The sequence below is a fragment of the Carassius gibelio genome, chromosome A7, assembly GCF_023724105.1.
Source record: "Carassius gibelio isolate Cgi1373 ecotype wild population from Czech Republic chromosome A7, carGib1.2-hapl.c, whole genome shotgun sequence".
NCBI classification, from domain to species: domain Eukaryota; kingdom Metazoa; phylum Chordata; class Actinopteri; order Cypriniformes; family Cyprinidae; genus Carassius; species Carassius gibelio.
In genome coordinates this window covers 20,721,486-20,748,037 of record NC_068377.1, presented here as the reverse complement: position 1 = coordinate 20,748,037, position 26,552 = coordinate 20,721,486, and the positions used below count along the sequence as shown (strand labels likewise).

General features: G+C 38.2%; 1 protein-coding gene across 2 annotated transcripts in view; it reads left to right on the top strand.

Annotated features, from left to right (window-relative positions):
• The window catches only part of LOC128016782 (VPS10 domain-containing receptor SorCS2), a 165,968-nt gene that overhangs the window by 119,385 nt on the left and 20,031 nt on the right, over positions 1–26,552 (top strand). For both annotated transcript variants that reach the window (XM_052601570.1, XM_052601571.1), the window contains exons 4-8: positions 8,201–8,365; positions 9,227–9,300; positions 11,424–11,488; positions 12,625–12,743; positions 14,034–14,123. In XM_052601570.1, the coding sequence (XP_052457530.1) occupies positions 8,201–8,365; positions 9,227–9,300; positions 11,424–11,488; positions 12,625–12,743; positions 14,034–14,123 (513 nt within the window). The remainder of the gene's footprint in view (positions 1–8,200; positions 8,366–9,226; positions 9,301–11,423; positions 11,489–12,624; positions 12,744–14,033; positions 14,124–26,552) is intronic.

Here is a 26,552-nt window from a genome sequence, read left to right as displayed (position 1 = left end):
GTAAAACTTTTCATGATGAAAATTGTGTAGTACAGCATGAGGTTAATAATGTAACTAGACCTCATTCACTGCAATGTTTTATGTTCACCTAAATCCTAGCAGTAGTTTTGATAGTAGGTGAATGGTCACAGAGGGCTAGTCTCATGTAGGGTTGACCTTTTGCAATCAAGTAGCCCTGTTCTCTTATAGCTGTGCCCTTGAGCAAATGACACTTAGCCTCTTGGTGCTCCAGGAGTACTGTTGCTGTAATTAATGTAGCAGATGATGAAAATTGTCAGCTAAAGGGCAAATTCATAATCTCTGACTACATATCTCTAACTGAGCTCTCAGTGTGTATGATAGGACTCGGAACCAAAAGCAGATTTTTACTGGAACTGAATGATTTTCAACTATGAAACATACAGCGTGACCAGTGAAGTCCAGCTGCTAAGAGAAAAATTTGCATGAGATGGTTCTTCTCTTAGTGAATCACAAGCACAAATAAACAGAGAATTACAATACTTGAGTTAATAACTATTATGAGGGTGCGGGTTTTTAGTGTTTGAGTTATTGTTTGTTAACTACAGAAGTTCACTGGGAATGAACAATGCTGTATTTATTCATTTAAGTTAATGTTAATTTCAGTGTTGGTTAATAACATTAAATAATGTTAACAAATTAGACCTTATTGTAAAGTGTTACTAAAAAAATCAGCTGGAACAATTTATCAGTTAATTTAATTTAATGAACTACAGATCATTAATGTTAGCTAATGTTATTTAATTAACTATATATATAGTATATATATAGTTCATTATTTAATGAATGATGTTACCACACACAAATAATGTTAGTTTATTTTTTGTTCATTGTTTTTGAAATGAGACAACTATTGGCAGAAGAATTGCAGATTTTTTTCTTCTTCAAATATTCTGAAAGGAACCACTGAGTAACTTGACTTGTAAATGGAATCACAACACTATCATTAACTTCCTTACAATTCCCATATGATTTGTCTAAACCCCAGTGATGGTTAGGGTTAGGGGCGGGGTTAATTCATACGAATTGTGCAACTCGTAAAATACGTACGATTTGGCAACAAAGTGTGGTCGTACGAATTCGTAATAATAATTTTATTTAATTATTATTGTTATTATTTATTTATTAATTAATTTATTTATTTATTTTTTACAGATGTTCATTTGACAAATTATGCTGTTACGATAGGTACATTAATTAATTTTTAAGTTATATGTGTAAAATTATTCTAAAATTATTTTTAAATGGACCCTTGAAGGACCAATCCTTTCTATTAAATTTGAACAGTGACTGCTTAGAGTAGCAGCTTTTATATGAACTGCTGTTTTAAAATCCTCCCATCAAATCTGCTGTAATGTTGTTATCATAACGGAGACAAATGCACAGATGGCGCTTTTTGCACGTTTAAAGTGGTGTGCTGAGATTACTCACTCAGATCTCAATGGAGTCAGAATCAGAGAGCCCCTGCTGAGACGGGGAAGGAGATTAAGCTTTCCCTGTGGAGAATCTGTGCTGTTTTCACCCAAACAGACTGTTTGGAATTGGTGACTACATATGGAGAAATTTTCACATTGGGTCCTTCCTACTGTTATTTGATCGACATAGGTTCATTAGGTCATACAGATTATGTGATTGCTCATTTCTGCTTTTTATAACAGAGTTTTAAAGTTGCAGGTTTACATGAAATTCATGTTTGCAGAACTCAGCAGAAAGAAGATCTTTGTGTATTAATTTTGATAATTTGATTATGCTTTCAGTTACCAATAACAGTGTAGTATGGGGCACCGCACATGACATAAAAAAGTAAGTCTCTGTAGTGCAGGGCTCTGTAGTGTAGCACTCTCTCAACCGTATTTAATACATATTAAAGTGTATTTAATCATTGTTTGACAAATACATTTTAACATATTTCCCAAAATAATTAGAATTTTTTTTTTAGTTTTTTTTTTTGAGTCTTGTGTGTTTATGAGAATGGGGGAATCACTGCATCATCCCTTTTAATGTAGATTCTGGCTTTTTTTGTCTGTGCTTATTAATGTAGTAGAACTGATTGATTCCAGTATTGAATCTGAAAGGCATATATCATTGGCATTAATTAATCTACCTACATAATTCAGCAATTTCCAAATGCCCCAATTCAATCTAATCTCTAATAATCTTTTGGGGAAGGGATCTAAATGAGTTCCTTTCGAGGACTGTCACAGTTCAGCTAAGTTTAGATTATTTCAAATTTGTCTCCAGGAACACATCTATATCATTAGTTATATATTTTTATTACAGTTGTGGAAACACACATCTAAACATGACTTTATTTAGCATATTTTATTAGCAAACAAATAAGTACAGTAAATGTGATTGAGCCTAATCAGATTGTTTCCCATCACAGTAAACCAAGGCTCCAATATATTGCTGACTAATTAAGAGTTTGAAGGCTAAAGTATATCAATATTTGATTGATCATCTTTTTGACAAACTGTTCCCACAGCTAAAATATGAATTATTTTGAATTATTCACTTTAGAATTACACATGTTTTTTTTTTTTTTTCAAGAAGCATTTTTCAGGAACTACTTTTCTTTTAGATGTCTGTATAATTTGACTACAGTATGAGTGGATAGCCTGAAATTAAAGGGGACCTAACACACACAATTTCGCCCAATCTCATATTAATCTTGAGTACCTCTAGAGTAGTACTGCATCCTTCATATCTCCAAAAAGTCTTTAGTTTTATCATATTTAGAAAATAAATATATAGCTTTACAAATCTCTCCGAAAACAGCCGAACTCCTGGAGGCGCACCGTGGGCAGAGCTAAAGAGTGGCCGTGCATTCACACTGCCGCTGTTGAGTGTCAATGTTGCCAGAAGTCATTCATTTTCAATTTGAGCCGGTGGCAAGCAGTGGTGCAGCACGTCTTTTGAAGGTGAGGGCGTCGAGGAGAGTTGAAGTCAGGTCAACTTTATGGTAATGAGCTATGACGTGGTTGTGCGGCAACCAGTCGGAATGCAGAAGTCCTTGAGAGGATTCCAAAGAACCTAGTCCTGTAAACTAGGTTCTGACTACATCAGTTAGAACCCTTGTTTTTCAGCACAAATGCAATTCATTTGATCAAAACAACACCGAGTTGACCAATTACATTTAGGTTACACTTCAACTAGTCTCGCCTAGCCATGACAGCTTTCATTGGCCAAGGCCCACCCATGAGGCCATTTGACCGACATATCAAACAACCAGTCACATTTCATTCAGTTTAGCGTCACATTTCGGGCCATGGAAATGTCACCCCAATAACAGACCGGTGTGTAGAACTCTCACACGTATTTTAAAGATTCTATGCCATGATCTTTAAATATTTTCATACTTTTGGAACTCCATTGTTTAGCTGACTCTGATAAGCACTCGTCATCACAGTTGTAAACACTACGGCTTTCTTCTTTCGTGAGGGAGTTTGGCGCCACGGTATCTTTGTTTCCAGGCGGAACGTTAAAGAACGCGACACACCCATGTCTCCCGGAAATCCTGTATAATTCAACCAATCCAATGATGACTTCCTAAAGTGTTTCCACTTTTGTGTCCCATATGCATCAGATGTAAACTGCATGTCGAAATTAGACTTACACAATATGAATGCAACAAGAGATAAAACCATCTCAGTGTAATTTTTTTTTTTTTTCATTCACCACCTGTGACCGTGACAGGACATTGTTGATCACATGGTTTCTTATATGAGGAGATTATAATCTCTTTTCAATGAGTGCTTGCTGTTCACTTTGGATTTTGTGATCACATGCCCTCTGTGTAAAGAGAGATCAGCTATACAGTATGTCAATGAGCTCAGGATCGGTTGAGCAGTAAATCCTTCAGCATAGTCTGTCAGCCATCTCTCCTCTCAACCCGTGATCAGTCAAATCTGACTCCTGCAGCTCGTGTTGGATGCAGGGTTGTCAAGTTTCTATGGAATTGGACTACTCTTAAACTGTTGCCATGGCTTGGTTTTCCCCCTTGAGTGAAAGGTTTGAAATGTTGCATAAGTTACGTTTGACTGAAACGCTTGTATTGAATTGCCCACTGATAGGAAGCTTTTTAGCTGTGTTTATGATAAATATGCTTAACAGTGACTGTAAAATATGTATATTAGGTATGGAAATTATATATTTTGAGTTTTGATATTTGAGATTGCGCTGCTTTGGGCACTTTGAGCATTAGTTTTACCACCAACAAACCACACCCCAGCCCCCCACACTGCCCGCAAAATAAACAATTATGGATTTACCGATACATTGATATGGATCAGTGCACTGATCAAGCATAATTGTAAAAATTTACATAGATCATGTTAGCCACATCTACATGTAGTGTCTTAAGGGAAAAACCTCTTGAAGAGACAACTAGAAGAATTGTTATAAAAATATACTGAGACTTTCTTGAATATTATAATTTCTTATCTTGTTGCATCTCATTGAATCTTATTAAATTATATCATGTTATGTTTTGAGCTCTCAGCAAATATTGTATCTCTGGCTAAGAGAGTAGATGTCAGATTGTATCATGATGAAAAGTCTTAATTTCTAGCCTAGATCATGGACCATTGAATATCTTCTGATTGGCTGAGATTGTGTCATGTCACACAGTAGTCTGTCTTTCAGGGTGAATAAAGCACTTGTTGCTGGAAACGTGTTGCATCTTTCTTGGACAGGACATGGTGTAAGAAAATGTATCACTTCATCACATGATCACCCCTACAATCCCACATATTAACATCACTTTAACTGTATTACTTAGCCACAACATGTTTTTAAGGATGTGTTTTGCTATTTTTCTGCCAGCAGTCAAGGTGCACATAATTACGCCTTCCTTAGGTCATAGTCAGAGAGCCGAGACCCTACAGTGCAGGAAACTGTATAATTTCTGCCAAGAAGTGCACCTACAGAGCAAAACATAAAACAAAAAATGAAAAACAAATGTAACCTAGTAGCCCCAAGCACAAAGCTGTGATCATGCACACAGTGTGAGCATTGTTATCCATTTTTTCATTTTGTCTTCAGTGTTTTCATGGGTCCTCGTCCCTGGTGTAGGTGTTTGATGTGTGGGCTGTTCTTTAGTCTGAGTTGAGCCATTATGACAGGCAGGAGGGACTTAATAACAGTGCTTTCACCTCAAGCATGCTCCTGACAAATTACCTGTGTGAGACCTGGATTTAGAGAAGGGTCAGCTCTCTCTCACACACACACAGGCACAGACAAACACACATTTCCTTTGTCTCACTTGAAAAGGGAGTCTCTTCCCTGGCCTCTGAACCTTCACACTATCACACAGACATAATAGACGCTTAATGTCTATTCAAAGTGTTTGATTTGTGTGGGAGAATATTTCCGTATTCCACATTTGGAGAGAAAGAGAGTCGGGGGAATCTTTTCTGTATATGTGTGATGTCACAAGCTTGCCTGTTGGCAGAGGGGCTTTCTAAAGGGATAGTTCCCACAAATCTTTATTTATTTACACTTAGTTTAATCCGTATGCAAAATAATGTATTTTTCAATGACAGTTCATAGTGATCAGAGTCAAATGCTATATTTCAGGACTTGCAAGTCTTTGTGTGAGGACAAAATGTAATTTTAAAGGAATAGTTCACCGGAAAAAAAGAAGGAAATTCTGTTAACATTTACTCACCCTCATGTTGTCCCAAAGCTGTATGATGAGTTTCTTTCTTCAGTGAAAAATATTTTAAGTAATGTCTAAGAATTATCTTTGATAAGTGTTTTTTATTTATTTTTTGTATTATTATTTTAATATCTTTATTTTTTGTCCATACAGTGAAAGTCGAGTTAATATTCACTCCATTGAGATGTTCACTTAAAAACCACTGAGACTAGACTCAAGCATTGGGCAGGTTTGTGAAATAATTTTGTTTGTTTGTTTTAAACCAGTTGTATGAACTGGATCTGTTTAAAAAAAAAAAAAAAAATCACATTTAGTTTAGAATGACTTGAGGAAGAGTAAATGATGCCAGACTTGCCTTTAATCTGTGCCACTAATGACTCTTGACCCCACTGTCTGTTTGAGGACTCTCACTAAGAAAATCATTTCTTCTAGGAATCCTTTTTCTCTTTCTCTCTCTAAGAAAGTGCATCCAGTAGAGCTAAGCCAGAATGCAAACCCGAGCAGGTCTCTGTTGTTTCAGGAGAAGCTTTCAGCATTCAAACAGCACTCCACAAATCTCCCCTCGGCTTTGTGCAGTTGAGTATTGAAAATTTGCCATTGCCGCAGTCAGTTTTCTTCAAGTCTGTCTTTTGTTCCAGTGGCTGAGCTCAGGTGCACAGAACAGAACTCTCTCACTCTCTCACTCTCTCCCCCTCTTCATCTCTCTTTGCTTCTCATTTTCTCGCTCAGCACTGACTGGAAATCAAAACTGCCAATTTGCATATGAAATTGGGTGGAAAGCAAAATTAGTAGAGCTGCATTGAGTAAAAGTGGTTACGCACACATGTACACTCAGACATGTTTGTCCCTTTCACTGACTGCTCTGTTTACAAAGTTCCACTGCACCGAAAGACTCAGAGGAGTGTTTGAATTAGCAACTCGTTCAGAGTTTTGTCACATCATGAATATTACCGCTGTTCATTAGTATGAGTAATTAGGTGAATACAATCATGTGGCAGGGTTGCCAACTCTCATGCATCTGGCGTGACACTCACACTTGGACTTCAGAGTGAGATTGATGCTGAAAGCGTGAGTGTCACGCCAGATGCATGAGAGTTGGCAACCCTGATGTGATCTCGTTCATGAATGCTGTGTAAATGTAAAGCATTTGAACATTTGAACAATTTCATAGGAATGTTGAGACAAGCAGGAGGATTGTTCTCTCATGTATGTGTGTAAATCCACCAAGCTCTCTGAATTGTCTTTCATCCAATCAGAAATAGACATACAAAGCTTCATTTTACATAAATGACCCATTGTCACTTGCCTGTTGTGAAAGAGGATCCGGTTGGAAATCTTTAAGCAGATTAATCTTATAACCGATTACATGACCTACAGACATTCGCTAAAACCTAATTCTGAAGTGGCAGTGAGACATCATCGCAGGCACGTGATTACGCTCTTAAAGCGCCATCAGACACCACATTCTGCCCCATGTTGTTTTACCGGCCTCTATAGCCTCTTCCAGCCTCGCCAGCTTACCATACTCCTCTGGGACAGTCACAGGATGTTGTCTGATGGCTTTTATCCACAGACCACAAAGGGGGCTCTGTGCTAAACTCGGCGAGTTATTGCTTTAAGAGGGAAGTCTTACAGAGAGGAGATTCTTTCCTTTTTTCCCCTAGAGTCTTTGTTTTGGGATGGATAACTTGCTTTACAGAGATCCCTTTGAGAGTCCCTGTGTTTGTCAGTCCCTGTGAGGATCCCAGTTTGTTTTTCTCTTCTGGTAGCAGGTAGTGAACTTGCCTCCCGTTAGAGACCCTTCAGTACACAGTTGCTTGAACAACAGCGCCGCTTAAAGGTAGTTAAAGGAACTGTATAGAAAAAAGTTAGATTTGTTTGGTGAATTTGCAAAACTCTGGGAAATCAAGAGAGGTAGAGAATTAAAAAAAACTTTTTATATTTTTATATATTTACTTTTTTACCTTTATGTGTCCTCTTTATCTTTTATTTGTAGCCTGTGTGTGTGTTGGGCAACAAAAACAGAAAATATACATTAGTGTGCTTTAGTGAGTGTGTGTGTGTATATGTGTGTGTGTGTGTGTGTGTGTGTGTGTGTGTGTGCGCGTGTGCGCGTGTCTGAGTATAATATAGTTCACAGCTTTACTGTACAGTAATTAGATGATCTAGAGTAGGATTGGCCATATATAATAGAAATCTGAAACAATAAAAATTTAATGGAAGTGACACTTTACCAAAACTGGTTTTGTAATTCAGTGAACGGATCATAGTTAGATGACAAAAAATACACTATAATGTCTATATAAACATGTAAATATAATATAAACATAAATTGCAAATATATATATATATATATATATATATATATATATATATATATATATATATATATATATATATATACTATGTTGTGCATATTAAAAAAAAAAAGTAAGAAATTGCACATTCTTTAATAAAATCTTTAGGAAGCACTAACTAACATACATCTAGCATGCAGTCACTGAAGACATTGTGTTATTTTAGGTGATCTTGGTGAGCTCCAGCATCAATGAGCGGGACCAGATGCTCTTCATCAGCACAGATGAGGGTTCATCCTTCCAACGGCAGCCTGTCTCCTTCACTGTAGATACCCTCCTCTTCCATCCATCTGAGGAAGACAAACTTCTGGCTTACAGCAAGGAGGCGAAGGTCAGTGATGAAAGTGTTGGCCAATACAGATTCATGCAGTCGAGTAAATGAATATTAATGACACAAATTGAAGTCAGTGTTTTGTTTGGCAGCTTCAAACAAGTTGCTCGCAAGACCATAATATGTCTTAATTCCAGCTGCATGTTTGTAGATTTTCTTGTCAGGCTTAACTTCCTGAATTAGTCTTTGTGGCCTTTTCAGCATTAATGATTTAGGTCTCGGCTGAATGCCTTGACCAACTGTTCTCAACACATTTCTCACCTAGCTTTGTTTATGGCTCTGCTTTTTGCTCTCCAGCATATTGGCATCCTCATTATTAGAGTTATGAGCAGCACTGTTTGGCCTTCAGGCTATGGTTGTCTCTCGCTAAAGAGCATGTTTACATTGTTAACGGCTGGGTGAACAACAAGGCAAGATCTGTGTGTGTGTGCGAGTGTTTATGTGCAGATGATGAATTGCTAAAACCCCTAAACATTGCTTGCAACACGCTGCATTTATCATCTCTGAGATACAATGAAAAGTTATGATGAAGTTTGATGGGTATTTTCCATGCAAGTGGAGATCAATATATTCTCATTATAGGGATGATCAGTTGGGGACAGATGCACACACACACACACACACACACACACACACACACACACTCATATGTGATTTTAATTGGTATATATGTACAGTTTCCCACAACCTAATTGCTATATACAGTATACAATTAATTTCTCATCTAATTCTCATGATCCTGAAAAGGATCATGCAAAGCGTGTTTTAATCTAATCCAGTCTAAAAATCAATGTTATGACCATTGCTTCAAGCTTCTGTTGACAGTAAATAGTGATTTATTTGTCTTTCTTTATTTTTCAGCTGTATATCTCCACCGATCTGGGTCACAAATGGACTCTGCTACAGGAGCGTGTTACTAAAGACAGAGTTTTCTGGTGATTTTTAAAAATATTTTTTTTATGATAATAATTGATTTTTTTTAAGTCACTCTGTATACTACTTAAAGTAACCTCATGTTGTTTCCAACCTGTATGACTTTCTTCTGTGGGAAATCAAATCAGCTATTTAGCAGAATGTAAGAGCTGCAGTCTTCCATACAGTGGGGATGAGAGTCTGTAAAGCTACGAAGAAATAAAATAAAATCCTTGTAAAGGTGGTATTTAAGACTTCTGATGACATATGATGGGAAACAGACTAAAATATGAGCTATGTTTCACTTAAAATGTTGCTTGATGACCACAGTCACCATTTACCTCTACTGGAAAACAACAGCTTTTAAATTATTTGGTATTCCACAGAAGAAAGTAAGTCTTTCTTTGGGTGTCAGTGCTGTTTTGTTATACTTTACATTGCCCTCTGAGACTTTCTTTTAAATCCACCTTCTTAGTGGAAGTCAACCACTTTTTCATTTTCCATGCCTTCGCTCCCTGGTTATGGTTCACTGCTACCACAGCTGGCATTGAAATCCTGTACAGAAGTGATTTATTTCTCCACCCCAACCAGTCATTCTGTCCGACCCTATCTTTCTCTGTTTTGATCTGTCTTTTGGTCTTCTGCTTGCGTGCCATCCTCCCAGCACACTTTACCAGAATCACATACACACAATATATGATTCTGTATCGTTTGTCTGTGGTTGATAGTGATCAAAGGTGAAAAAGTCAGCTCCCGTCAGCTTCTGCCGTAATAAACCCCATCCAGCACATTTCATTTGGCTAGAGGTTTTACAGTGACACTGTAAATCTGAAGCTCTTTTTACTCTATTCCTCAGCAGCAGGGGGTTTGATAAGGGTCGTACCCCTTCCCTCTCTACTGTCTCCAAACCTCTTTAAAACATCTCAGAGAATTGCCTCAGAAGTCGCGACAGAATCAGTTCATAGTGAGGGTTGTGTCTCTCTCGTCCTCCCTGTCTGCTGCCTCGCTCATAAAACAACAGAAGGGGAGGTCTGGAGAGGAAAGATCATAAATCAGCGTGGCTTTAATGGACAGGGATGCTGTCTGGGAGGGTGGTCTGTACCGTGTGGTCAGGAGAGAACTTATCATGTGATGTCGAGACATGACGGTCAAGTAATCTGCCATAAATCAATGTGGTGCAAGATTATGTAGTTATTATGCTGCTGTAAATATTTTTTATGTAGTACAGCATTGATTTAGAACCATTATTTTCCAGCTGAAATGCTGAAGATTACACAGTCTGATATATACATGGACATAAATGTCTTCTTTTTTCTTCCTAAGCCAGTTAAGGGCAAACCTCTCCCAGCAGCCGATTTCATTGATCTTGTCAGTCAAAGTACTGAGATGTCCACACAATGCTGAAACAAAGACTAACCCCTCACCCTAACCATTGGCTGGACATCCTGACAGATAGCATTACAGTTTTGTCACGATCGGCTCTGAACGAATTGCATGAAGTCTCAACTTTTCGTGACTAAATCAACACACTTTCTTAAAAGGTTCTGTTAATTTCCTGCTTGTTAAAATGCTTGCAAATGATGAAGGTTTTGTGCGAGTTTACTGAGCTAGAACTTCACTGAGCAGCTTAGTAACCTCCAAACAATTGTCTTTAACACAGCTAGACAGAAGACAGTGAGCTGTCTGCATTCCTTGAAACCAAGGGCTTTGTATGTGTCTCTGTGGTTGAGAAGATTCTGCTGAGCAGATGTTTTAAAGGGATGGTTAAAGCAAAAATAACATCTATTTTGTCATCATTTAGTCACTATTATTTCACTTTTTTTTCCTTCTACGGAAAACAAAAACTGTCACTGGTTACTGTTTTGTGTGTGTTTTGAAGTATTCAAGCTTCAAAAAGGACACAAAAGCCCCAAAAAAGTATCATAAAAATAGTTATGCACTATATTTGAGGTCTTTGTGTGAGAGAAAAGTCTTCAAAGTTTCCCCTTATCTGTTAAATGATGTCATCGGAACAACATGAAGGTGAGGAAATGGTGACAGAATTGTAATTTTGGAGTGAACTATACCCTTTAAGATGTCCTTCTGTGTGTTAGCCAGTCTTGTTTGATCCTCTCTTACTACATAATAAGTGTATGCTTTGTTTAAGGGCCGTGACAGGGGTGGATGTGGATCCTGATCTGGTTCATATGGAGATTCAAGACATCAGTGGTGGTAAGGGAGCTCATGTGTTTATAGAACAGTTCATTTCAATTCAGTTTGGGCGGATGGGATGTTTAGGGTGTCAGTTTCAAACAAACCTCTTTCAGCAAAATTGTGTTTGTGTGTGTGAAAGAGAGCAGACGTGCAGATGCAAACTCCGAGCTCCATCACACTCAAGCCAGTGAAGGTTAAACGCCACCTGACAGCCACATTGCAACCTACAAACACATACACATACACAGAGATGTGTCTAACCAGTATGAGAAAATCCCACTGGACACATACAGTACATCAAGCCCTTCTTCTGATGAATGAACTTTCAGCTGTGTACCTGTTGACTTTGTGTCACACTGACAGACGCAGACCCGAAGTGTTTTTTCTCCAACTCAGTGGCTCCTTCAGCCTCTCATAGGATGTGCTGGTTGTGTGTGTGTGTGTGTGTGTGTGTGCACATCTGACCTTGTGTGACAGAAGACAGAAGCAAAGCATTCAGCCATTCTAATTGCTTTTTAATGAATTTCTCTGCTGTACTGCTTTGACTATCCATTCGTCCTCTTCAGTGAAGTAGTATGCCTGTTTGTTTGCCTAAAATTAATAACAAAAAAATAAAACCACAGAGAATTAGAGGAAACAACATTATGAGAATAGCAATTAAGTTCCCCACTTTGATATGTAACCTTTGGCCATGATTTTTGGAGGAAGCATTCTCCTCAAATTTGTTCATAATTTTCCAATTGGTTGTCCATGATTGTCCATGTGTGTGTGTGTGTGTGTGTGTGTGTGTGTGAGAGTGTGTGTTTTGTAGAGGTTGCTGAGCCATCTATTGTGTGAGATTCTAAAGAGAAAGGCCACGTCGACAGGGCACCTCGACACTGTTTTCCTATAATTAATTTCCTGCCATTCTGAAGCAAAACAGTATGCCCTGTGAGGATCAGCATCAGCTAATATTGTTAAGAGCCCCTTGTTTTTTTTTTTTTTTTTTTTTTTTTTTGCAGATATTTTTTACTCCATTTACCTTTGGAACGGCTTCTAAATACTCGCTTACAAAAGCTGTATGATCAGAATTAAAAAGTCTTTTGAAAGTCAAATTGTTAACTTCACTTTTCCTCTAACCATTTTAATGTGTGTGTTTTTCTGTCTTTCACCAGGATACCTTTATGTTACATGTCTCATACAAAATTGCTCTGATAAAATGGTGACAGCACAGTTCTTGGGGAAGATTGACCACAATTCCCTCTCAGTGCAAGATGAACACATATTTGTGAAGGTATAATGATGTGAAATGTCTTTACATATGATGTATGTACACATTTATTTGGATAGATCCATTCACACATCAGAGAGTACAGTATATTATAATATTATATAATGTGTCATATACACACTACCACAAAATACACTAACGTCAACAATTTAAGGTCAGTAAGATTTTTTTAATGTTGTTACTTATGCTCATCAAAGCTGCATTTATTATCAGAAACAGAGTAAAACAGTAACATTGTGAAATATTATTACAATATTATTACAATTTTAATATATTGTAACATCCTTCAGTCCAGTCTTCAGTGCCACGTTTCATTCTAATATGCTGATTTGGTGCTTAAGAAACATTTCTTATTATCATCAATTTTGAAAATGTTGAAAATGCTTAGTATTTTTGTGGCAGTATATTTTTAGGATTCTTTGATGAATTTTCTTGCTGAAAATTCAAAGGATTAGCATTTAATTCATAATTCATTAACATTATAAATTGCTTTACTGTCACTTCTGTTAAATGCAATTCTTTACTGGCACTTTCAGCCAGGCAGAATAAACACTGGTCAGAGTCTTATATTACTTTAGAAGAGTTTTTTTGTTTTGTTGTGATAATGATCTTCTGAATGCACATAATGCCATTTATTTCATGACTGCTTGCCAGATAAAGAACTGGGTTTTTGTTAACTAGCACAGCTATGTAGTAAAAATTGTGTTGCCAGGCAGCCAGCTACACAGTTTTCCGGTCGTTATTCAAAAATTACTGTAAAGTATGTCACGACTGACTGATCAGAATCAAGTTTTCCAGACTGCCATACTGTGTGTATATATATATATATAGCAGAGCGAGGACCATGCACCTGCAGGACTCTGGGTGTTTAACCAACATTAAAAGCAACCAACATTTTTTTTCCCCTGACCTTTTTTAATTAGCCAATTACTCAAGGACATTTGCTTGTTCTGTATTAAGTTCTCTCATTCCCCCCTCACCTGCTCAGTGGTTTTTTGAAGGGATTGCAGCTGTTAAAAAGGATCTCAGATATGCCCTTGAGAAACAGGACTTCGGTGTGTGAATTGTTTGTGTTTGGTCAAAGAGTCATGGACACAATTTATGTGAACCATAGAGACCAACAGACAGAGATTCTGATTCAGTGCTTGTAAAGACTGAATCTGTTAGGATAATACCAGCAGGCAAAATCAACATTGTAAATTGAGATCGAAAAGGATGAATAGGAAAGTGAGAGTGATTTGTCTCAAAATTGGGATAGTGAAATAAAAACACACTTTCTTTCTTTTTTTTTAGGTATCTACAGGAAATCGAACCAAGTATTATGTCTCATACCGAAGAAATGAATTTGTTCAGATGAGATTCCCTAAATATGCCCTACCAAAGGTACGGTCCTCAGAAATGTGGCTGTTAAATGACCAGTTTTTACTCTGAAATCACTTTTGTGTGCAATTTTGGGTTGTATTCTTTGCAAAAAAATTATAAAAATGTATGTCACAAATGTAGGTTGCACAAATGTATGTTTAAAATAACCCCAAAAAAATAGCTGTGGATCAGACACATTTTTGTGCTAATCATTCAGCATAAATGTAATGCAAAGTGATATTTAATATCATAAATGTGTTTCCATATTGTTTTTCTAAAATATAGTTTTAATTTTCTGCTGTTTAGTCTCATTTAATCACATCACTGTAAATTAAGCAATATCACAAATATCAAGATTGCTGTTTTGGAATTAAGATCAACAACACTATGGAAAGTGTGATATTGCTTTTATATAGAAGTTCAGTAAACAAGTTAACATTAAGTATTGTAGTGTAAGTTAATAACGTAGTGATGTTTTGTTCCTGAATAAATCAGTGTTTATGAACAAGTTGGTTGAGTAAATAATTCAATGACTGAATCATGAAGTTTAAAGGGATAGTTCACCCAAAAATGAGAATTATGTCATTAATGACTCACCCTCATGTCGTTTCAAACCCGTAAGACCTCCGTTTATCTTCGGGACACAGTTTAAGATATTTTAGATTTAGTCCGAGAGGTTCCTGTCCCTCTACTGAAACTGTGTGTACGGTATACTGTCCATGTCCAGAAAGGTAAGAAAAACATAATCAAAGTAGTCCATGTGACATCTGATGGTAAGTTAGAATTTTTTTAAGAATCAAAAATACACTTTGGTCCAAAAATAACAAAAACTTTGACTTTATTCATTGTCTTCTCTTCCGTGTCTGTTGTGAGAAAGTTCAAAACACAACATTGTAGTGATATCCGGTTCGAAACGAATCCTTCGATGTAACCAGATCTTCTTGAACCAGTTCGACAAATCGAACTGAATCGTTTGAGAAGGTATAATAGGTATAATACGCATTAATCCACAAATGAATTAAGCTGTTAACTTTTTTAATGTGACTGACACTCCCTCTGAGTTCAAACAAACCAATATCCCGGAGTAATTCATTTACTCCAATAGTATACTGACTGAACTGCTGTGAAGAGAGAACTGAAGATGAACACCGAGCCGAGCCAGATAATGAACAATAGACTGACTCGTTCGAGTGTTTCGTTCGCGAACCGGATATCACTGAAATGCAGTGTTTTGAACTCGCTCACAACAGACACGTAAGAGAAGACAATGATAAATAAAGTCGTAGTTTTTGCTATTTTTGGACCAAAATGTATTTTCGATGCTTCAACAAATTCTAACTGACCCTCTGATGTCACATGGACTACTTTGATGATGTTATTCTTACCTTTCTGGACATGGACAGTATACCGTACACACAGCTTCAATGGAGGGACTGGGAGCTCTCGGACTAAATCTAAAATATCTTAAACTGTGTTCTGAAGATGAAATGAGGTCTTATGGGTCTTACGGGTCTTCCTCATTTTTCGGTGAACTAGCCCTTTAATTGCTGAATGAATCAGAGAGTTTGTACAAATTGGTTAAATGAATGATTCAATGACACACTTATATATGAAGACAGTCACTTGTTCTGGTGTGCTGATGTAACTTACAGTAATAGTCACTGAAAAATACCCACCACTAATGCACAGACTGTCAGCGTATCCAAAACTTGCAAACACAGACAAATGGAGTGAAGCAAACAGTGAAACTGGAGCATAAGTGTTACATTTTTAAGTTTAATGTTTGAAGTTACTGCAGTTTTTGTCATGAACTATGTACTGAATGTGAATTACTGTTTGAAGGTGGTTATTGTTCTTTTATCAACTGCAGCTGTTGTGGATTTCACTTTAAAGCCGGAGACTAACTATGACGTATTGCAACAATATATATGAACTGAAGAGCACAGTTGGTGTCTAGCATTGAAATACCTCACCATTACAAGCCTGATGTGGGTTTAACCTACTGAGGAGCCGTGATGTATGGCGGTAATATGCCATTGAAAGAAGACAGCTGGCTAAGGGTAACAGCTGATGACTGACCAGGCTGTCTGTGGCTCTAACCCAAGGGAGTACTTCAGTAAAATGCGGGCTGACTGTAATTGAATAACATTGATTGGAATGGAGGCCAGAGGGGCCTGCTTCATGTATATTTCACCTCAAAGAAAGAGAGGCAGGGAAAGGAGATAGGCTGTAGGGCAGCTGCTGTCAATGGCATTTGTAACTATGCCAACCACTGATTCACTGTGATAGAGTGAGTGAGTGAGTGAGTGAGAGAGAGAGAGAGAGAGAGAGAGAGAGAGAGAGAGATTAGAGTACTAATAAAAAGATGCCCTAGATTACCAAGCATTTGTCTTAATGGCAAAGGATATAAGCTTTGATTTAATTACTGAAGAAGTAGAACATGTTTATTCGCTCAGTGCATATTCAAGGGTTTTTGAACAATTTAGAAGGGGATATATTTATCATTTCACTTTTGTGGTGTCATTTTGTGGGTTAAAACAATATTGTTTTTTCCCTCTTTCTAGACCCGCTTCTCTCTGCTCTTTTGGTTGCTTGTCGCTTGACTGAGCAGATAGGTTAAATTGTAGACACCCGGTTCAAGAACCCAGAAGAGAGCATGAATGTGTGTGCGAGTGACGGGGTTGGCTGATGTTGTGCCCATATTTTCCATAGTGAATAATTGAAAGCCTTTTGAAAAATGCAAAGCCCAATTCCAGTATGCAGTCTCAGATCTCTCCTGAAGTTTTCTTTATGTTCTGGATTAATGATGGTCCTTGGCTCCTGTGGGACGATTTGTTTGTTGTAACATTTAGGGCACTAAATAGCTAAGCTCCAGTTCTTCCTTCCTTTTTTTTCCCCTTTCATCCTTCATTTTTCTGATTTTAAAACTCATCTCAAATAATTTTTGTTTGTTTGCTTATTTTTTCAAATATTTGCATGAAGTAAAGCTAGCTATATCTGAAGAACTAAAGATGAAGGAAATGAATGGCTATAAGGCTGCTTTATATATAAAGATATAGTGCACCCAAAAATGAACTTTGTATCATCATTCACCCGTGTTGTTCAAAACCTGCATGACTTGATACATGTGGAACACAGAAGTAGGTGATTTTCAGAAAGGAAAAAAAAAGTTAATTGAATGATGCCAGATTTTTCAGTTTTGGGTTATCTGTCTCTTTAAAGATGTTTGCCATTTAGTGTTTCAGCATCAAATTTAACCCATCTAAAATTAACAAATAACACCAGTGTGTCAAATTTCAAGAGGCCCAACTTGATCTTTAATAATTAAGTGTAGTTTAGAAATGACGCCATTCTGGAAAATGTAACTTTGTGATGCATCTCTAAATTTTGCAAGCCTGCTTTAAGTGTTTCAGCTTAGATAAATGTTGGTATTGCAATCAAATTGCAATCGTCCCTGAACCACACAAAATCACTTAAAAAGGGTCCAGTGCTCTTTTACTTAAAGCAGACTTTGAATAGAAACAATATCATTGATTTTGGCCAATTAAGACCTGTTTCTGTGCTTCAAGAATGGAACCGCATGACCAGAATTCAAATGCGCCACTATTGGAGCTCAATTAAACCACCAGACACAGTGAAAAAGAAAACATTCTGCTGGAGTCTTAATATCCCATTTCATTTCTTTTCTTTTTTTTCTTTACAGATTTCCTCTCTTTCCATCCATACTTGTGTAGTTACCTATCCCATCCTTCTATCTTAGACCCACGGTCAGTCTGCTGATAATTCAATAAGGGATTGTGGCTATTGGCAGAGCCACAAATGTCCTGCAGCTGTGTCTTGGCTGATAGGGCTCCTGTGCCTGCTGTCAGAGACAGATGGATAGTGCTGTCTTAAGATCTGATCGTGCTGCTATCAGTACTGGGGACCTGAGTGTCCCGTCACACAGTATGATAGACAAAGACAAGCCAAGAAAATGTAAGACTTAAAAAGAAAAAGTGTTTCACTTAGAGCTTCCTCTTCTAATCATCTTGCTCTGTTGTTCTTGTTGCTGTTTGTGTGCTGATTTCAATGAGCTTATAATCCACATTTAAAACTTCCACTCTCTCTGGGGTAACCTTCAACAGCAGTGTTTAACAGCAATGACTTTACAGTCTTGTGTAAGCTTTGATGGGAAGATGACCTCATTGTTAAAATATGAATTCACTACTAACTAAAACATGTTGAGCTGTTCATATTTGACCCCAAATCAAGAGATAGGAATTACACTGCAGTTCTAGACAAGAGGCGTGTTCAACACCATGTCAAAATCTGATCGAAAAATTAAATAGCAAATGTGGAAGCAATTACTCAGCTATTACAATTTGTGATTACTTATTTTCAGATGTCTTCATGAACCTCATGACAGCTAAGGTTGGTAAAAGTGTAAATTGAATTTGAAATAATGTCTGTAAAGTCGTGGACACATTTAAAATCCACTCTATATAAGAGCTTCTCTGAAATTTGCTTCTTCAGAATAGTCTTCAGGGGAATTTGGTAGCTACTTTATCAGAAGTGTTTGTGTGTGAATATAGAACAATATTTTAGGAAGGAAGAGAACATAGGGATGAAGCAGGATTAGAAGTCTCTTTGATAGTGAGCTGGAACAGTCTTTTTTTTTTTTTTTTTTTTTTAACGTTTTTTTGTTAAGTTTTTTCTACACACTAAACTCTCTTTAAGCCAAGATTTTCCGAGTTGGGTCATTGATCACAATAAGTTGGAATTGTGAATATTGATGGTACCATTTTGTTTGCATGCATTTTGTGTTTTTATGAAAAATATTGATACACCTTGCCGGAAAACAACTAATTTAGCCGGTTATGAGAAGAAAAAAAAACAGACCACGATTTCGGTACTGCTCTGTGGCACCACCAGAAGTATAAAATATACAGATGCAACACCACTTAAACAACTAATGTTCATCATTATGTTGCATTAGAAAAACTTCTTGGCATTTTGGGAAGTGAAAAAGTCAGAGAAGTATGAAATTGTCTGGAAAATCGATTTCATTCTGACCAAAATCATTTGAACTCACATCATGTCATAATATTTAGAAATTTTAAGGACATATTACATAGAAAGCCTCTTGGAAAGTTTTCTGTGCCTAAAATCATTCTTTACATAGAAGCTGCATGCACAGTGTGTGTTGGTCCACATGCATACATACAAGTAGTTGCAGATGCTCTTTAAGTGTGTTAATTTATCCTTTATCTTCCCTATTCCATTCTATAATTCTCAGAGCAAACAGGTGTTGTGTAACTGTCCTCTCACAGAGGGGGTTCAGTGCCTCTAAACTGCTGTTAGTGGGACATAAGTGAGAAATAGCCTTAGAATTTGGTCTCTGAAGCACATTAAAGCTACTCAGCACTTCAGGGACTTTGTGTTACGAACCTCACTGTTAGTCTAGGGGTTAAATGACGTCGTAACAAAATGTAAATAAATAAAAAGTCTGACGGTCACATCAATCCCCTGATCCAGAAAAGCACAGACACTAAATTAAGCAAATAACTTAATTTATTAATAACAAGAGGAAGCAAATCTTCAGGAGAGGGCCAGGCCAACATAACAAACAAAAAACCCTCTAGCTAAACACAGAAACTCTAAATAACCTTAACTAAAAAGAAAGAAAATAAATGACAGAGTCTTACCTATCTCCCTGTCTACCATAAACATAAACAATATTATATATTCAAAACAAATGGCACCCTCTCCCTACCGCTTCCTAACAAAGACAAACAAAGGTATTTACATAAATTAGAAAATAACACAAAAGAATCATAAACACACCCACCATAACGTTCACACACTCTCTCATAGTTTGTAATTGACAAGTTCATTCACAAAGTTTAGAGGTAATAAAGACCACACTTGGTCCCACTGAGATACACAAAATAACTCCAATCTGGATCAGGACAAAGAGTGAGCGCGTAGCCGTCAGCCCTTCAGCATTATTTCTTTGCCATCTTATACACCTTGGATCTCTGTAGCATTCACTCAGTACTGATGAATGATGGACATCAGCTGGAATCCAATTAGCGATCTATAGTGGAGAGAGAGACAGAAAGAGCAAGAGAAGAAAACATGCAATGCCGAACTTGCCCAGTAGGTGAAGTCACTCTCCCAAGAGCGCACAATCCCCAAATACGTCCACAGGACGTAACACCCCCACCACTAAGAATGCAAAAATAAATAAAATAAAAATAAGAAACAAAATAAAGATGTCAACCCATACATCTCCTAGATGGTGGATACATTGATCGGGTACCACTCTTAACTTCTTGAAAGGGCATCTGCCATAACATTCTCCACCCCCTTCTTGTGACGAATATCTAAGCTGTACTCTTGTAGAGTAAGAGACCACCGTAACAACCGTTGATTAGCACCTGACATACGAGAGAGGAACACCAGGGGATTATGATCAGTATATACCACAATAGGACTAATACTACTACCCAGGTACACATCAAAATGCTTGAGAGCTAACAACAGTGCAAGGGCCTCTTTTTCAATTACACTATAATTCCGTTGAGCTCCAATGAACTTTTTAGAAAAATAGGAGACAGGATGTTCAACACAAGCTTGATCCTCCTGTAACAATACAGCTCCAGCACCATTGTCACTCGCATCCACCTGTAATTTGAAAGTCCTTGTAAAATCAGGTGCAGAGAGAACAGGAGCCTGACAAAGGAGATCCTTTGCTGCTTCAAAAGCAAGTTGACATTCGGTAGACCACACAAACTCTCGTTTTATACTGAGGAGATCTGTGAGTGGACAGACCAAGGTGGAAAAATTTGAACAAAAAGCTCGATAGTAACCACTCATCCCCAGAAAACGTCTTAGTTCACGTTTATTAGATGGAACAGGGAACTGAAGAATAGCTGCTATTTTAGCATCAATTGGTTTTACAAGTCCCTGACCAACTTGCTTACCCAGATAGGTAATTGTACCTTTAGCAAATTCACACTTTGCCAGATTTAGTGTCAATGAAGCAGTCCTTAAACGACTACAAACTTCTCTGAGAGTTTCTAAGTGTTGTACCCAATCATCTGAATGAATCACAATGTCATCTAGGTACACTTCACAATTTGAGACTCCCGAAAGAACTTGGTGCATCATCCTCTGAAATGTAGCAGGTGCATTTCTCATCCCAAAGGCTAAAACGGTGTATTGTAGAAAGCTATCAGGGGTTACAAATGCAGATATCTCAGAGGCTCGTTTAGTGAGGGGCACCTGCCAATATCCCTTCAATAAGTCCAACTTAGTAACATATTTAGCTGAACCAACTTTATCCACGCAGTCTTCAATTCTAGGAAGAGGAAAGGAGTCAGGCTTTGTTACATCATTGACTTTACGGTAATCCGTGCAAAATCGAAAGGTTGAATCTGGTTTAGGTACCAGCAAGCAGGGAGAGCTCCATGGGCTCTGACTGGGCACGGCCATACCATGTTTTAACAGGTAGTCAACTTCTACCTTTATAGCTTCCCGCTTTCGTGGATTTAGTCTGTAAGGGTGTTGTTTTATTGGTTTGGCATTCCCCACATCAATGTCATGAGCACAGACAGATGTTCTACCGGGGACATCACTAAACAAGATTGAAAAAGTATTCAACAACTCCAACAAGTCATGAGACTGTTCTGCAGTCAGATGTGAAAGAAAACAAGAGGGATCTTGTAATATAGCAGAATTCTGAAGGCGAGAAATAGGAAAGCCTCCGCTTTGCAGTTCATCCTCGTCCATAGAGGTCGTAGCTATTACACTCACAGTAGCAGCAGCACAAGTTAAGAGAGAATCAACCTGCTTGCTATTGTTATCAGATGATGTTCTACTCACATAAGCTTTGAGGCGATTCACATGACATACACGATTCTTGCACTTTCGGTCCGGTGTAGCAACAACATAGTTGGTCTCATTCAACCTCCTTTCAATCAAATACGGACCAGCAAATTTGGCATGTAGAATCGACCCAGGCATTGGCAGCAAAACTAAAACCTGATCACCAGGTGAAAAGTCTCGTTTTACACTTTTTACATCAAACCGTTCTTTCATTTTTAACTGAGTTTCAGACAGATGTAACTTAGCCAGGTCTCGTGCTTTACCTAGCTTTTCACGGATGGAGGTAACATACTCATCAACAGGCACAGGTCTAGATGGCTGGCTTAACAACTGATCACTTAGTAATTTTAACGGACCCCGCATAGTGTGCCCAAACACAAGTTCAGCAGGGCTGAAACCAAGAGACTCCTGTACAGTCTCTCTGGTTGCAAACATCAAATAAGGAAGACCCTCAGCCCAGTCTCTACCAGTCTCGATACAATAACGTCGCAACATCGCTTTGAGGGTTTGGTGAAACCTTTCCAAGGCCCCCTGGGATTCGGGATGATAGGCACTAGACATTTGGTGGCCAATACTCAGCATCTCTAAAGCCTGCCTGAAAACCTTGGAGGTAAAATTCGAGCCCTGATCACTCTGTATAATCCTTGGTAATCCAAACGTAGTACAGAACTTAAGAAGCTCTTTTACCACCACCTTAGCCCTCAATGTACGTAATGGAATTGCTTCAACAAAACGGGTGGTCGCACACATTATTGTGAAGATATACTGATGTCCTGCTTTCCCTTTTGGCAGTGGTCCGACACAGTCAATAATCAGTCGGTCAAATGGATCATCTACAACAGGAATCGGACAAAGGGGTGCGGGAGGAATTTTCTGATTCGGCTTGCTTGCCATCTGGCAGACATGGCATGAGTTACAGTATTTAGAAACAGAGTTCTTAAGTCCAGGCCAGAAAAAGTATCTAGAAATGCGGTAATAGGTTTTAGTTATACCAACATGTCCAGAAAGAAAATTCTCATGGGCAAGTTTCAGAACCTGTTGCCGATAAATAGATGGCAAAACTATTTGCTGCACCTCCTGCCAGCCAAGCTCTTCCTTCGGTGGTTTCCATCTGCGCATCAGCAAGCCCTCCTCCCAAAAGTAAACCACCCCTGAATTAGAATCATGGACACTATTATCAACAGCCTTTATGCACTTGGCCAAAGAAGGGTCTGCTCTCTGTGCAACAGCTAAAGAGTCTCTCCCCACCTTCAAGGAAGTCTCCATTTCACCCTCCTCCCTCCCAGAAGGTACATCAACATCAGAGTCTGGTGGTATAAACAGAGCACATTCCACAGTCTTAGGCACGTCATTAGCTATAAAAGAGGTTGACAGATCTACTATTTCCTTAAACTTCTGTGCTTGAGCACGAGTAACCACACAAGAGGGGAACACAGACGGAAACTTCTCAGCTAAATCATCGTTTTGGGAAGTATTAGGCATGTGGGTCACAATAGGTGTAGGGAAAACTATGCCACCTGCAAGATCATTCCCCAGAATCAAGTCAACACCCTCTACTGGTAACTGTTCACGCACAGCCAAGTTGACTACCCCACTAACAATATCAGATTTCAAGTATGCAATATGAAGTGGTACATTCACACAACGCATCTCAATTCCACGTACCAATACTTCCTGACCAGTAAAAGTATTGTCGGAAAACGGCAAGATTCCTGCAGATATAAACGATTGAGCTGCCCCCGTATCACGCAGAATTGTTACAGGCTTAAACTCCGAATCACACCATAACGAGACTGTACCCCTAAACAAAAAAGGCTGATACATCTCTTTATCTGTGTTAGATTGTACGGAATCAACAAGTGCAACATTTTTAGTCTTAGAAGCACCACTCTTCTGCTTCCATGCTCTACAATCCGCAATCAGATGATTTGAATCGAGGCAAAAGAAACAAACTCGCTTGTCAGCACCCCCATTTGATTTGCGAGTCATTTCATTTTTAAATGGACGTGCAACACGCTGCACCGAATTTTCCACCTGCATTTTGACAGTTGCACCCAAAGAAAAAACATTCTTGTGTGTCAGCACAAATTCGTCTGCCAAAACTGCAGCATCAGCTAGAGAAGTGACCTTCTGTTCATTTAAATATACAACAATGTTAGCCGGAACGCAATTTTTAAACTCTTCTAACAAGATTAACTCCTGTATTTCCTCCAGGGATGTAACCTTGCTAGAGAGACACCACTTTTCGAAAAGCACTTTCTTTTCTCTCACAAATTCAACAAAAGTTTGTTTGACTGTTTTCATATGCCCCCGAAACTTCTGCCGATAAGCCTCTGGGACCAACTCATATGCCCGCAAAACAGCAGATTTTACGGTTTCATATTCAAGGGAACCTTCAATAGGTAAGGCCGAGCAAACCTCTTGAGCTTTCCCTGTTAGACTGCATTGCAACAACAAAGCCCACATCTCTTTTGGCCATTTTAGTTTACTAGCAATTCTCTCAAACGCAACAAAGTAAGAATCGACTTCAGCCTCCCTAAATGGAGGTACCAGTCTAATATACCTACTAACGTCAAATGAATCACTCGCAGTAGATCTAGAAAAATCTTCAGTTACAGTGCTATTTACAGGTGAGGATATGGAACTACCCCGAATACGTGGAACTGGAATTGGCCTTTGGGCCAACCGCTCAGATTCCAAATCCAATTTACGGATCTCAATATCTCTTTCCGCCTGTTTTTCTAATATACGAAACCTAATCATCTCCGCCTCGCATTCTTGCTTCTTAATTAAAAGATCCATCTCTTTCAATTTTAAAGCAATCTTTGGGTCCTGAGGCCCAGAATCAAAATTTGGACTTGCCTCTTTAGGATCCACTGCCAACTCATCCTCATCACCAGATTGTCTAGGTAAAATACCTGCAGTTGTCAATTTCTCCTCAAGATCTTGTTTAAGCACTCGTTTAGTGGCCTCCCTCTCAATCTGAATATTGAAGAATTCCGCAATTAAAACCAAATCTTTTTTTCTACATTTATTAAAGACTTCGATCGTGGGCACGAGAGTAAACGCTGTTAAATCGAATTCCATTATTTCTACTTTTCCCTTCTTTACTCCTTCCCCACCCACAAATGAAAACAGTCAAAACGTTAGAGGAAGAGAGAAAAACTCACCATACACAAACCGCGACCCATCGAATTACGATCGTCCTAACAGACTTCAGTCTTGGACAAACAGAGCAAAACTTCCAATTTGCGATCCGAAAAATAAACGAACTCACTGCTCAAAAAAAAAAGACGAGCCCCCACTTGTTACGAACCTCACTGTTAGTCTAGGGGTTAAATGACATCGTAACAAAATGTAAATAAATAAAAAGTCTGACGGTCACATCAATCCCCTGATCCAGAAAAGCACAGACACTAAATTAAGCAAATAACTTAATTTATTAATAACAAGAGGAAGCAAATCTTCAGGAGAGGGCCAGGCCAACATAACAAACAAAAAACCCTCTAGCTAAACACAGAAACTCTAAATAACCTTAACTAAAAAGAAAGAAAATAAATGACAGAGTCTTACCTATCTCCCTGTCTACCATAAACATAAACAATATTATATATTCAAAACAAATGGCACCCTCTCCCTACCGCTTCCTAACAAAGACAAACAAAGGTATTTACATAAATTAGAAAATAACACAAAAGAATCATAAACACACCCACCATAACGTTCACACACTCTCTCATAGTTTGTAATTGACAAGTTCATTCACAAAGTTTAGAGGTAATAAAGACCACACTTGGTCCCACTGAGATACACAAAATAACTCCAATCTGGATCAGGACAAAGAGTGAGCGCGTAGCCGTCAGCCCTTCAGCATTATTTCTTTGCCATCTTATACACCTTGGATCTCTGTAGCATTCACTCAGTACTGATGAATGATGGACATCAGCTGGAATCCAATTAGCGATCTATAGTGGAGAGAGAGACAGAAAGAGCAAGAGAAGAAAACATGCAATGCCGAACTTGCCCAGTAGGTGAAGTCACTCTCCCAAGAGCGCACAATCCCCAAATACGTCCACAGGACGTAACACTTTGCTAGCTCTTCACTTAAGTTCTTCTGAATGAATTCAGCTGGGGGCATCTTTGCGCCTAAATTAATGCGACCCACTTTCACTTTATCGGGAAGAACAACATGGTGACAAACTCCCCCGTCCTGGCCCAGTCATTGCCACAGCACACGACTGTATGCAGCTAAGCTACCAAAACTGAGGAGCTTAAAGTTGATTCTGTTTTTTAAGGCAAACCAGAAGAGCTAATTATAGGATGGATTCATTAAATGCTCATGCTTTCATTTAATCTAAATCTGTCCCTAAACAGTTCATGTTCCAACACATTTCTTCAGAGCAGCTCAAAGTAAACTCTTAATTTCAAAGCAACCAAGTATAAACACCAAAGATTTATATGCAGCCCTTTTCTGTGGTTGTTTTATATAAGCACAAGTGATTTTGTGTCTCTCTTCACACAAAAATGCAAACACAAACAAATCATGATGTTAATTATTTGTACTGGGAAAACGTAAACTCT